The 14,416-nt window shown below is 38.7% G+C and overlaps 1 protein-coding gene across 2 annotated transcripts in view; it reads left to right on the top strand.

The window, feature by feature from the left end:
* Positions 1-6,707: 6,707 nt before the first annotated feature.
* Positions 6,708-14,416, top strand: part of usp53a (ubiquitin specific peptidase 53a) — a 28,337-nt gene continuing 20,628 nt past the window's right edge. For both annotated transcript variants that reach the window (XM_079257292.1, XM_079257291.1), the window contains exons 1-2: positions 6,708-6,825; positions 13,360-14,072. In XM_079257292.1, the coding sequence (XP_079113418.1) occupies positions 13,929-14,072 (144 nt within the window). In that variant the 5' untranslated portion in view covers positions 6,708-6,825; positions 13,360-13,928. The remainder of the gene's footprint in view (positions 6,826-13,359; positions 14,073-14,416) is intronic.

The raw sequence follows: 14,416 nt of genomic DNA, 5'->3' as shown, positions 1-14,416 counted from the left end.
TGTGTACAGCACACCACCCAGCATCCGACCGTGCCAGTAGCTCTGCCGAGTACATAAAATAGCAAGCAGTGTTTATCAAAAGCAGACTTGAACTCTCTTTGAACTTCTAATGTTGCTGTTCTGAAAATGCAGTAAAGGAAGTATTATCAGCTATAGGGCTGCAGTGAAGGCTGCAGTGAAGGGTCCAGCAGCTTGATGATTCGATTATTAATCTCTAACTGCAAATGGCCTCCTTTCAAGCATCTTTGGCTTGGCATGAGGTGGGGAGGAAAAAAAAGAGCTGCAGATGGACTACATTGTAGGTTTGAAGTTTGCTCTGGGCGGCAGAGTGGCTTGATTTGGCAGAATTAAAACCACTATGAGAATAAAACTGTAATGCATCCCAGAGAGTTTTATTGAGTCCAACTAGTGGACATTAGTTTTAGAAATGCACAAAAATGGAAAAACTGTTCTTTTTTTTTTCAAACATTCAAGACTAGTTTGACCACTTTCATGTGGCAAGAAACCTGACAAGGCATGCAGGGTTTCTTTCGTATGTGTGTGTGTGGGGGGGTGGGGTTTGTATTCAACAGGTGCAAAAAGACTAGACAGATTTCAAATTCTGCTCTATCTCTTCATTGTTCTCAAGTTTCCACTGTGTGACTCAGCTCAGTCAGAGCTCCCAGCCCTCTATATCTTCATCAGAGGTTAACAATAAACCTTGCTGCAGTTGCAGTCACCGTCATGTGGTAATGCTTTAGTCCCCTGGGTCTCCATTTGCACACACAGCACCAAGCACTGAGTTCACTGTATGCTGCTGACACAGACAACCGCTAAAAGGCTGAGCCACTTGACCAGCCAATATCCCAGAAGGATTTCTTTAAGTATGCATGGGCCGAGCGAGAAAACAAATGTGCTGTGAAATAACTGCAAGGGCACAGGGCTTTACCTAGTGGAAGACATATGGTTGTTTCAAAGGTATTAGCAAGCAGAAACCCTTCTGAGGCTCTCAGTGTCATATTTGAGGTCCTGCACCGGACATGTCGGAAATCAGGGATTAACCTTGTAATACTGTTTCAAAAATGCCCCCCCCTGCCATAAGAACCTACAACAAACAGGGCTAATCTAGTGTTTCAGTAGTTTACGGTATGTCTTTCTCATTTGATGACAAGATCGACTCATCAAGTTTGACATATTGGCAAGTCATGTGGTCATTCTCACAGGAAGGTGCAAAGTCTCATGGGATATCTAAAAATATGAGACGGCTAAAACATCTCATGGGTCAGCAGGATGACGCTAGGCTGCCTGTGAGGTGAGGTGAAGGGTGTCAGGGCACGCATTCCACTTATGAAATGAGGTGAAATGACGCACTAGGCTGAATGAAGTTTCACTGTGAGGAAAACCTTCCCACCAGAGGTGTGTGTCTCTTTAGCACATTCACAAGGATGTGTTTGCGCAGGTTTGTGCGTGATTTTTAATTGGACGGGATCACAGGGCGAACGCTCGAATGAATCTCTGATATTCTTCAAAGAACTTCTTTTAAGGACTGAGAATGATTGTCGAGCAATGTGCGCTCATTATGCAACACAGAAAAAAAAAACCAAAAAAAAAAAAACTCATCACCGTAGAAACCAGCTCACTGAAGGACACATACGTCCGGGCCAGTAATTAGCCTGTATGGAGAAATGAACTTTAAAATGATGTTCCTGTTTACTTGCAAACACCCTTGAGACCAATTAGATTCACATTGTCTCACAGTAATCCAGTGTCTTTGTTTTGCCACAGGGGGCTCATCTATTTTCCCGACTGTTCAATATATGTTAACCTCCTCTCTTCACTTAACAGTCAGTCAAGAATTATTAACTCACAATGCCAAACTCAACAGGTAAGTAAACAATCTAGCCCCTGTACTCTCAAGTTAGACATGAAATCCTCACATTTCAAAATGAAATATCTGAGAGCAGATTGCACCAAGTGCTCTGTGACAACACTGTTGTGAAGTGGCGCTATACAAATAAAGCTGAATTGAATTAAATTGAATTGAAAATAGGGGTAAATTTGTTAAATGCGAACAAGAGCTCATTCTGTGTGTGCACGCCTATGACTTTCCCAACACACAGCAGTGAGGGCCACAGCATGTTTTCCCTGCATGCTGCAGCTACTGTGGATACAGCAGACACAGCAGTGAAATATATCACAGTCACCCCTTTGGCTGCACTCCAGAATTAATGTAACCTGGTCAACTGCAGAAAAGAAGATTAAAAAAAAAAAAAAAGTGCTCATGTCATCCACTTTTCTGCATTAAAAAAAAAAGAACAAAGTCCTACTTGTGGTCAGAAAGAAATAGCTAATTCATACAAATGAAATGAATGTGCATAGAATACACCTACTGTCATGGTGCATTATGATTTGTACCCATGCTGAGACATCATGCTGGTTGTGTAGTAACGCTAACTCATCCTGATAGCGCACAAATATCATACCAGCAAACACACTCAGGAGTCTTAAATGTACCTTCTTGTTTCTTATCAGTGTTATGTTTTCTGCAGAGCAAGTTCCAAATACCACAAATACTAAGTGTACTTAACAGTAGCTGAACAAACAGTCCTTTCTGACTACCTGTTCGCCCAATAGTTCCTAACAAACCTGAAAAGTGCTCTTAGTGGAAAAAAAAAAATCTAATCAGTATTGGATTTTTTAATCCTTTGTTAAATATAGCATGAGTTGTTTCAGAGGTGTGGCCTCCCATGGCCCCCATTGTAGTATTGGAGCATGTCTAATCTCTTGCGTAACAACGGGGCATTCATTTCTGTCGGGTTCCTCATTAGTAGTAATTCAATAGCAACACAACAAATGCTGTTCACAGAAAAGATTACAAGCTTTGCTTTGTTTAGACTTTCTACTCTGTACTGTTTTTCCAGAGTGTTTTCCTTCAAGGGACAAGACGTTCATTGATAATCTCACAGTTCGAACTTGCTTCTTTCAATGTTTACTTGAAGGAAATCTCATATGTGTTTGGGTTTATGTACTTGGTAAGGATGAGTTATGTCCTCGCATTACCTCACTAGTACAAGCTGCTTCGTTTGATCTATTTGCAATTCCCATGAAGCCACACACATCCAAATGTTTGCCTGCATACACAAATATGCACACATTATAATGCATTTAATATTACCCAAGCCGAAACAGGAGCAGATTAAGTTTACATGTTAATTAGATGCCAACATTTTGCAGTTGCTGGTACATCAGAATAAAAAGAATAAAAACAAGAGGAGAAGAATTTGTCTGTTCATTTATACAAAATGCTTACATCGTATTCCGAAGGGCTATCAGAATACACTTGAGGGATTAATCATTACTCTGTGATTAATCTGAAACGTCTTTGCTTGTTTATTTTTCATATGTTTTACTGTATAAAAAAGACCTAAATGAAAAACTGAAACAACTTGTTTGGTTGTGGTACAAAGCTGTCTAGTTCTGTCTATGAAGCATTGATTGTAATACTGTAAATATTGATTGAAAGGCCAGACAGTGCTATAAATACTCCTGTTCAAAAGCTTCAGCACATTTGAGGTGAAGTGGAACTTGGTGACCCAGGAAGGCCATCAGAATCATTGATGACCCATATAGAGGGGTTAAATCAGAGCATAACCTGTTATTGTTGGCACTATGTATAAAAATAGGACATGGGTTTGTCATTTGAGTCATGTTTATCCATTGTGTTCAGCAAATCTCTTGCTGTTCATTGCAGCAATCACAAGGTGAAAAGTCAGGGTAATTTCACTGGCTCTCTGTGGGACATTTGCTGCGTGCACTTGTCAGATTGCAGAGCTGGCAAAGTCATGATAAGCTAAAAGTAAAAAGTCCTTCACAACAGACTCAAACCTGTGGAAATCTGCAGATTTGGTGCACTCATTTGAGATTAACACAGCAGTCCATACATAAAACTTTTTTTTTTCTACAGTAAATCTGGAAAAGTGTCAAGACAAGTAAGTTATATTTAGGAATGATGGACATATCAAAAGGCATAAATGAATAAAAAAAAAAGAGTAACTCACCACTCTGCAGAAGTTATTTAAGGTATGAGACTCGGTGATGTGAAAATTGCAACGATATAGCCATTTTTAGCCGTTTGGCTCGAAGCAAAGAAACAATGCTGACAAGACACAAACTGTCAGATTCAGCAACTGGATTGGAAGCTGTCCACCAAGGTCAGGAAAGAAAAGTTAACATTTGTAGAGTTTGTTAAAGACCTGATCTCATTGAGCTGTCTAATCCATAATTCATAGGTGATGCAAGATATTCAGTGGCAGCACTTCAAAGCCAGAAAGCCCACAGCAACGGTGGGAATGTCAAATGTCACAAAGTCTGTCCTCTATGAGCTCTGAGCTTCACAAACATTGTCAGCCTGGTCTAAAAAATCATATGGATGTAAGTGAAATGTAACCCCAAATCTGTATAAAATGCCTGAAGATTTGTTTGCTTATTCTGTTACTCATAAGAACATATATTCTACTCCTACACAATAAACAATAAAACATCTGACGATGAGATGAAGTTAAATACCTCGATGCAAAATCATGAAAACCAACATCACTCAAATGCATTATTACTCTGCTCTTGAACTGTTTCATGTAGTCAAAGGAAGCATTATGTTCCCTGAGGAAATGAGTGCAGAGGGAAATGACAGTGTCTCCTCTATGGGCCCTTTCAAGTACTTCCTGGGGAAAGCCTGGACCACGCTGATACATTGTGACCCCTCAGTGCACACTCCATCATTGCACACAGTTTCCTCAATCTTAGTGAGTGACTAATGTTTTGGGAATCAGATATTGTTTTTATTCCGAGTCATGTTTGACATGCCTGCATAGGTCACATAATTGCCACACGTGACCACATGCTTGAATACTGGTCTGTTTAATTGAATTTACAGAGGATGATGCAACGCTCTTTTGGAACAGTTTTCCATTTTAAAGCATGAAGGATGTAGCGCTAGCAAAATTAATTGGTTAAATGCTCCCCAAAGATTACATCAGTGGTGTGGTGCAGGCTCAGTCAGGGTATGCAGAGTGTACCCTCTAAATCCCTTCTGATGTGTGCGAGTTTCTTTCTGTCTTTCTTGGATGGGAAAGACATTTCTTATCCTTCTCTTTTAGGTTTAGCTCAATATCTTATAATACTGATTAGTCAATCACTAAATAATTAAGGCTGTGAAATTACAATAATAGGTGTTAGACAGGAAGCATAAAAGATATCAGACAAAATGAAGACTACATCACTGAATAGTGTGTGCTTTCAGAACCAATGATTTTAGATAATTTTTGTCTAAGCTAAAATTATACTATGTAATATATAACCATAGCATAAAAAATAAGACAACTCATTATTTGATTACTTTTTTCTTCTGTTTAATAGTATCATTAGCTTTTGTATTATACATAGTTAGAAAGCCAGATTAGTCACCATTACATTATGTGCAAATATGGAGAGCGAATTACAGCTAAGCATGTAGGTAGTACCCCTATGTGCCAAAATCCCCTGCAAAAATGGATGTGTTGTATGTGCAAGGGTGGTACACAAATGCTGGTTGACCTTCAACAACTCCTGGCTGAGGAGTGGGATGCCATCCCATGGTAAAATGTGACCAGGCTGGTTACCAACATGAGTAAGTGCCTACATGTTGTGGCTATAAATGGGTCTTCCACAAACTAATAAGATCCCTGACTGTCAGCAATATAAATAAAGTGTAAAACTGCCCAACACGTGTTGTTTCTTTTTTTCCTTATTAGGTAGAATGCAATCATCCAATCGACCAAGCAACTAAAAACAAGAATGAACACCCACTGCAGAATTCGAAAGGGGATTTTGGCACATTATTTCAAGACACAACCCCCACATTGCTCACTCCACAGAAGCAAAGTCTTTACATCTAAAGTTGAACAATATATATATATATATATATATATATATATATATATATATATATATATATATATATATATATATATATATATATAAATCATGTGTGTGTGGTCAGCTTAAGCCACGGAGCATGTGATGGCATTTTTTTTTTCTCTTGCTTTAAAAGGAGAGAAAAGCTTTAATTGCGCACTCCTTTCATTTGCTTTCTTTATGTAACAGGATCGGGCAGATGGTGTTTGGGTAACAGGAGCCTTGCATGACTTTTCTCCACTCTCATAATCATCTGTGTCAGGATTGTCACCACACAGTTGGAGTGTAGCCATGCAGGTAAACATTTAACACCCCAAAAGGCATATTTAATCATAGGCCGCTACACTTCCAAGATATAATGCTTTTCTTTAAGAAAACAAACAAAAAAACCCTGCATAAATACATTGGCCAGTTAATATAGCTGACTGATACAAGCAGCTTAAAAACAACATGTGCATCATGACGCAACTTTGCAATGGTGGGCTGCAAACTGCAGACCCCGGCTCTATAAAGCAACATTAACAAGCCTGCCTGGCAGCGGAGTTGGCGCTCTGCAAAACACTGGAGTGTCTGTCAAAAAGCCACAGTAGCGGTGTAGAGCAGCATGGCAGACTGCAGTGCATACAGTGTTGAAGAGGCGGGGTTTGACATCTCAGCTCTGAAAACATCTCTAATCCAGTATTTCAGGTGCCGAAGTCGACCGAGCGACCATTGCTCGCCGCCACCGCCGCGCGTCACTGACGGACGCAGCAGGAAAACAGGCTCGCTTCAAACCGGGGGAACGCAAGTGTACGGACACGGACGCTTTGTCCTAAGTGGGAATTCTGCTGGAAAACAAGTACCACTAAAGCCAGAGTGAAGTTTCAGCGCCGCAAGGCAACACGTTACAGCCTGGTGGGTGGACTTTTCCAGCTTCTCTACCTTCGGTTTTTTTTTTTTTTGTTTTAGCCAGAGACTCAGTTCGTCTTCTCAGCTCGTCTTTTCCCCCCGAAACTCAGCCGAATGTTAAACTCCTGCTCTGTCCAAATGAAGGGATAAAACATCTTTTGTTGTTGTTGTTTGCTACTACTCTTTCAGAGGTGAGTGTTTATTATTTGAGTTTTATCCGAGTAGTAGTTGAAACTTTCGGAGCTGATGTTTTGTAGGTGTACGTGGGGCGGAAATGAAGGCGTACCTGGAGCTCAGGTGAAACCAGGTAGGGCCTAGCGTTAGCTCCTCTTAGCGTACTTGCCAAGTTTCCAAAATGTAAGGTGGACATTAAAAAGAAAAAAATAAAAGGCAAAGCGGTTGTTTTGTTTTTATTCACTGTATAATTTGTCTAACTTAATGTTAGTATTATTTTTTATTTTTGTGAAATGGTTATGTTGTTTACAGCTAGCTAGGTGTGCACCTATATGGTTGTTTATTACTCAATATTACGATAAGTCGGGCATTAAAATAAAGGTTTAAACGACGACTCGTGTCGTGTTAAGCTCATGTTTACACACAATATTACCCCACACAGTAGTAATCGTTTTATTAGGGGGGGGGGGGGGGGGGGGGGGAGGGACGTTTACAGGAAAAATATCAACTTTCCTCTGTCTTGTACAGCGTGTCCTGTTATGTTTTAATGTATTCAGAGGAGTCGCAGGAAGCAAAGTTGCACATCTTTTATGTTTGGATGAAACATTGAGAACTTGAGGGAAGCCGATCCTTCCCTTTATGCACCTTTTTTAAAGCTGTTTTTTCCCCCACTTAAATACACACCAGTAACAAGACTCCTGAGCAACAGAGTTGAGTTTGTGAAAGCTCAGTCATGATGAAATGGTGAGATCATCAGCCTTATAGACACCATGCACTCTCATCCTTTTTTGCTGGTGTTTTTGGAACATTTCCATTTGTGACAAAAGCACTGGGAAGCATGCTGAAGAACCAGTTTGGACTCTTGTCACCTCTGTGTTTACGTGCATGTTGGGCAAGTGTACCTGGAAAAGGGTTATGTTTATCAGGCACTTTACCTTGAAGTACTATTCCTATAAACTTGATCAATACTAGGAATCAACATAGTTCAGCACCTTCGTGTTTGTCTTAAAACTGGTTTTCCTTCAATACATACTGAGATATGTAGAGTTTAGGAGGGTTATCTTATATTATGTTTCTTGGCAAGCTTTTAAGTGATAATGGGACACTGAGGAAGCAGTTCTAAGAGCAGATAGGAGGATTTTGTGTTGAAAGATTGTATTCTGTTTAGGATCCTGGAACTGTCTTTTTGTTCTGTATTCCTCTGTATAAAATAATGGGCGACTCAGCCTGGTGTGGGTGACCTGTTCAGTTTCACAAGACTGAACGTAGTGACCTAGAGAGTGGCAAGCCTTTGCACAGGAAGCCCACGCAGGAAATGATCACTGCATTGTTGCCCAAAGGCTTGACTCATGTCTGCAGGGAATTTATCCAGAACAGTGAAGTTCTGGCTGTTATTTTAACAAGGGGTTTAGCATGCAGGGTCATGTCTCATATCTGCTTGCCTTGCATGCAGGAGCTGCTTTTGTTCGGGCCTTTTTTACAAATTCAGATTTTTGTGTGTTTGCTCAGACGGAGTTGTACTTAAATGAATCCGAATGACAGAAGAATTGTGGAGAGCTGCATGTTAAATATAAGAAAATGATAATGCAGGGTTGGATGCGGAGTGTAAAATTAGAAAACTGACTTTATTCTTATGTTTAACACATGAGTCAGAGCTCTCAGAAGTTTGCGTGACTGTTTCTAAAATAAAGAGCATATGTTGCAGGTTGTTAAGACTAAATTAAGACAGGAAAAAAGTCATTATTACATCGGCCAGCACAGTGATTATAAATTCTTTGTTGGCAAAACTGCGGTCCAAAGTGAATTTCATATTTGGAATACTGCAGACTTGGAGAATGTAATTAATAACCACAAGTATAATGCTATTTGTTTCCTGCATTTTTTTATTCCATTCATTTGGATGAATTTAGCCTTTTTTTCCATAACATATGTGTTATCACCCTTATAATTTATAGATTCAGCCTAATGATTCCATACATAATGCTCAAGATATATATTTTACAAAAGGTGCCACTGAAGGAATGGTGTTTTTTTCTTACTCTAACATCACACTAATTTTAGATGTGCCAAATATTGTCTGCCAGTAGTTATAGTTCATGCTAAATGAAAGAGTCTGTGTAGGCTACTTAATAAAAGGTGTGAAAAAAAAGTGCAAATTCACTTTCACTCTGTTTTACATCATCCAGGGCTAAAAATGGTGTTGAAAACAACCATGTTTCTTATTTCACATCATATGTTGGCTTAAACAGGGATGGATGCACATTATATGCATACTTTTGATTGTAAGATACTATCAGGAGGGATTAAATGTGATTTAGTTGCGTATCTAGCTGCTGAGAAGAAATACTGCTAGATGTATTGAGGCTTTGTAGCAAGTTGTGCTGTATTAATATGAATTACTATGGAGATTATTCATTTATTTAAAGGCTTTGTTTTGCCCACAAGCAATTGTAAGCATTTGGGTTTTTTTTTTCTTTTAAAAAAAAACCAACCTTTTATTTTGGGAGAATTATTACGTTTCAATATTAAGCATGTGAACCTTAAAGCTAAATTGTTCCAGCAAAGGCCTCTTTAGATAAATCTCGTGCTGCTTTTTACTTCGGTGTGTTCTCACCATCTGTTTCTGTTCTCACATTATAAAGTGATGAATTAGTGTGAGTCAATTTACCATAGATTGATTCATCAGCAGGTCTTTGCATTACCATTTAAAAGAGATCAATTGAATCTTTCCTAATGGGGCTATCCATCAACGGATCGCTGATGGGCAAATTATAGCATCTGACTCTGCATGCTTTCACACCAAATTCGTCCACATTTTACAGATTCCCCAGGCTTGTCAAAGCTGCTTTATGCTTTACACACTCAGGCTGCCTGTGTTTTTAAGATGCAAGCCTTGGATTTTTCCTGATGACAAAGAAATAAAAAAAAGAGTCGGTCCTGGACTTGACATGTCTGAGAAAGCCTTTGTTTACAAAGGAAGACTGGACTTCCTGCAGTGGTGCTGAGAGGAAAAGAAAATGAAATGACTTGTTTTGTTTTTTTCCACATGGAATTATACTGCAGCAAGATGTTGCTGCTCAAGTTTTTATATCTTTTGAATAGTTATTACATTTTCAAGCAACAATATTTCCATGAGTTCTTGCTTTTTTTTACTTTTATTTTTGGATAAAGTACTTTTATGAATTAACACAAGACAAGATTACTTGCTCAGACTTAAAGATTAGATATGGATATTATTTGATATTTAAATAATATTTCTAACACCATTAGCTCCACTTATCAGTGACCTATTTTAACGGCTTTGTTTAACCATTTGAGGCTATTTAATATGTTCATTGTGAAGTACTTATACACATAAGTTCAAAGAAAGCATAATTTTTTGTCAGTTATTTAGTATTTCTGTGGAAAAATACAGAATTAGTCATTTTTCACGCCGTGTTAAAGATGGCTTTTAAATTTTTACTATTTCACCTCACAAAATCTCACACCAGATGCACTTTTGACCCAATTTTCTATCTATATTAAACACACAGCGCTTCTGATGTCTCACTGTTGCATGTAATTGAACGCTGCATCATCCGTCTTTGTGTGAGCACACGTGGCTGAACTGAGATTCCCGTTTTGATGTTTCGGATCAGCAGTGTCACAACCAACATGAAAGTCTCTGCCAGTGACTTTAGAAACCAGACCAACAAGCCGCTGCTGTCATAGTTCTATCTTGACATGAGGTAAAATGGGTTTAGGGGAAAATAAATATCAGTTTGACAGAGTTGCAGGGATCCGCCCGATGAAAGGAAAGTTCAAGTCTTTGGGAAAATGGTTTCATAGCACTCAGACTTACAAACAGAATGAATCAAACAGCTGTCTAGGCTTACACTAAGCAATGATGCAAACCTGGCTGTGTGACAGCATTGTCACAAGTCAGAGAAGTCATTTTCTCCATTTAGACTTTTAAACAAAAAAACAAATATTTCATTTCTCCATTCAGCTATTATAATGGATTTGCTCATTTGTTTTTATTCAGATTTTTTTAAAGTATTTTTTTATTAGGAGACTACAGAGCTGCATGCGGCATAAAGCAAGAATATAAGCAGACCAATCTGTGTAAAACTTTTTATTATTCATTTTTATTTTTAGCATTTTATTTGTAATTATGCTCACCAGTGAAGTATATTGTCCTTTCATTCTTTTGTAAGTTAGGCAGGCTGTGTCTGAAGATGGTGGAAACATAAAATATGCCTGACACCTGATGGAATTTTATTTATATTTCTTTCAACATAAACCAACATATAGTCCCATAATCTTTTAGAATAATCACATTACTGACTTGCCGTCAGTAGGTGTCCCTTAGAAGAAAGGATGATTTAATATTACTGAAGTTGCCAGTCATTAAAATGGAGCAATATGGAGCAATGAAATATTCGAGACAAAAAAGGCAGAGCCGTATGTGCTGCTACTGTTTTCAGCATTGTCTCAAAACATGTGCTAGCCTCACTCTGTGCCATCACTTTGACATTGAACAGTGTGGACATGGAGATGTGTGGCATTGCTTTCACTTGCTGGTTAAAGGAGTATCGCTAAGGCCACTCTTTGAACGTTTGTGTCGTCTTTAGAGACGTAGACCTGGGATCAGCTACTGTATGTTCAAAATACAGGCATGTTTTCAAGCTGCTTACTTGGACTTGTGTAACACAGGACATGTGATTAAATTGTTTTTCTATTTGATATCATGACTAAATTGATATCCATCGCTTTGCTGTAGATGACTTATGACATATCAGCATCTTAAGACATATGATGTTATTGGTTTGTCTGTACAGGAGGATCGTACAGTTTTCCACCTACCACACCGGCCCTGTCACTAATACAGGAACAGCAGCTCTTAAGCAACTCTGAACTTAAGTGATTGCTTTGGAACACTGTTGCTAAGCAGCCCAGTTTCACATTGCAGAGGCTGACTCTTCAGTATGTTTACTTGAATCATGTGAAGATGTTGATTCTGCAGTGTAAATACTAAACTTCAGCATGAAGCATTAACTATTGTTAACCTGCTGTGTTGCAGTTTCGTCACCCTTGTAGGATTCCTTAAATTCCAGGATGTTAATGTTGTCTAGCAGGTTTAGGCAGAAACTACAATTGTTCTGGAGTCTGTCACATGAGGGGAGTTTCATGTTTATGTTAAGTAAGGCAGTGTTTTTGCTCTTAAACTGAATATTTTAATGTTTTTTGGAGTTTGGGAACAAAAGAAGACTAGTTAATGGATCTTAGTACTCCTTTGTTCTTTGTCACTATTCAAAACTTTTGATTTCCATCAAGTCTGAAGAGAAACTTTGCCTCCATTTAGTATAAAACAATCTATGTAAACTCCAATAAACCTATGAAAAGTTACAGGTTGTGACTGTGTAGATCACTTGAGGCATTCAGTAATGTAATAACCCAGACACAGCTTCCACCGCCTCACTCAGCACAAACAGGTTCATCCATCAAACTTCTCATGGTTGTCTGTGTAAGTCTTTTACTCCGAGATGCACAACGCACATTCACTGCAGATTTTCTTACTGTTGCGCGCTGTGTCGTCGAAGCTGCATGGACTGCAAGTTTTCTAAATTGAACTGCATGTTCAGTGTAATGTTCTCTACCGCTCAACTCATTTAAAAAAAAAAAAAAAAAAAAAAAAGGGGGGGGGAAGAAGAAGAAAATAGGTCAGACCAGTCTTTCTTTGTGGCTGAGTTTATAGAAGAATGACGGTGCCAGACATGGTTACAACAGACAAGTAGTAGCAGGGCATTTTGAAAGTCTCAGGCCACAAATAGCAGACTAATAACTTCAATTTGGGGTTTTGTCTGGATTCTCCTTGGAAAAAAAAAAGGAATCTGTTAACTGCAGATCTTTAGACCCAAACAGATTTATTCACCTTTTGTTCAATAATACACAGAAATGAGAACAATTAAATAAATGAGTCTGACTTCGTCACTGCTGTCATCTTATGTTGCTACCAGGAGAAATAAATAGATTTGTCATGTTAGTTTCTGCAAATGACTTTTCTTTTAAATGCCACTAAGCTGTCAGGGCCACTGATGTTTCCAAAAATGGTGAAAAAATGTTGTTTTCAAGTTAAAATTCAACTTAACTTACAGCTGAGTTCATTCTGACATGCTTCTGTTGCAAAGGTTGTTTGCAAAAGTTAATGGATAAGCTTTGTTGGCATGCATGACACGTTCAGTTTGGAAGAAACCTGCGAGATTTTAATTGAAAAGTGAAGTTTCAGACATATATTCAATGTTTTTAAACAGCTCTACTTTGCAATATGATCTATATTGCTCTTTATGATGTCACTCAGTCTAATTCTTCCCTTCTCTTCTACAGCCCAGCTATGTTTCCTGGATAAAGCAATGAGCGGACTTCTGAGAGGGACACATAATTGGATCTGAATGTCTGCAAGAGCATCGGTTTCGTGGGAAAACTTGCTGATGGAGGGTCTGCAGTGCCTTCTGAAGCAGTTGTGAAGCTTTCAACAGTGGTTATATAAGAAGATACAGCTGTTATTCTGCATCCTCAAAATGCATCTTTTTTCAAGTAAAAGACAACTTTTCATCAAAGTTTTGCCAAAGCGAAGGCTTGGACCATAAGTTTTTGTTTGCTGAGTTGATCCCCCACCAAATTCAGAAGAGATATATATATATATATATATATATATATATACATATTCGTAAATATATATTTTTGTATTTATCTTCCACAAAGTAAAAGTTCTCCATGAACTGCTGACTTGGACTAGAATCCCATGTGTAGCAGGGCAGCTGCTGCAGCTTGTGGAGTCACATCCTCAGACTGCTGGGGGGTCATTCCCGCAGGGGCCAAGGGATTGGATCCCAGCAACAACCTGCCCTATCCTCTGACTATTCCACCTGTCTGTAGGCAGACTGTACTAACCAATGGCATGGGTCAAGTTCTTCAGGAAGCCGGGAGGCAATTTGGGGAAATCATACCAGCCAGGAAGCATGCTGTCTCTGGCCCCCACCAAAGGACTGTTAAATGAACCGGGCCAGAACAGCTGCTTCCTCAACAGCGCTGTGCAGGTAGGTCTGTCCCCAGTTTGTTAAAGGAATCCGTTTGTGCTTAAGCTTCGTGAGATATCTCACAAACATATCTTAACACGGCGCATTAGCATTTTATTTAACCCTTCACTGCTTTTATACAACGAGTTGCAAAAGTTTTCTGCTAAATATAATATAAGTAAACAGTAAATAGAGCAGAAATTAGGACAGTTTCTTAAAAGCATGGAGTTAAATGTGAACTATAAGTAAAATATGAATGAACTTTATAGATATGTATGTTGACAATGGACAGACTATAATTGGCTTGTTACAAAAATGGATTGTTTACATTCCTCAGAAAAAGCAAGGAAGTGTAGATTTATGAA

Source organism: Telmatherina bonti (assembly GCF_933228915.1).
Source record: "Telmatherina bonti genome assembly, chromosome: 18".
NCBI lineage: Eukaryota > Metazoa > Chordata > Actinopteri > Atheriniformes > Telmatherinidae > Telmatherina > Telmatherina bonti.
This window is presented reverse-complemented; position numbering and strand designations above follow the sequence as displayed.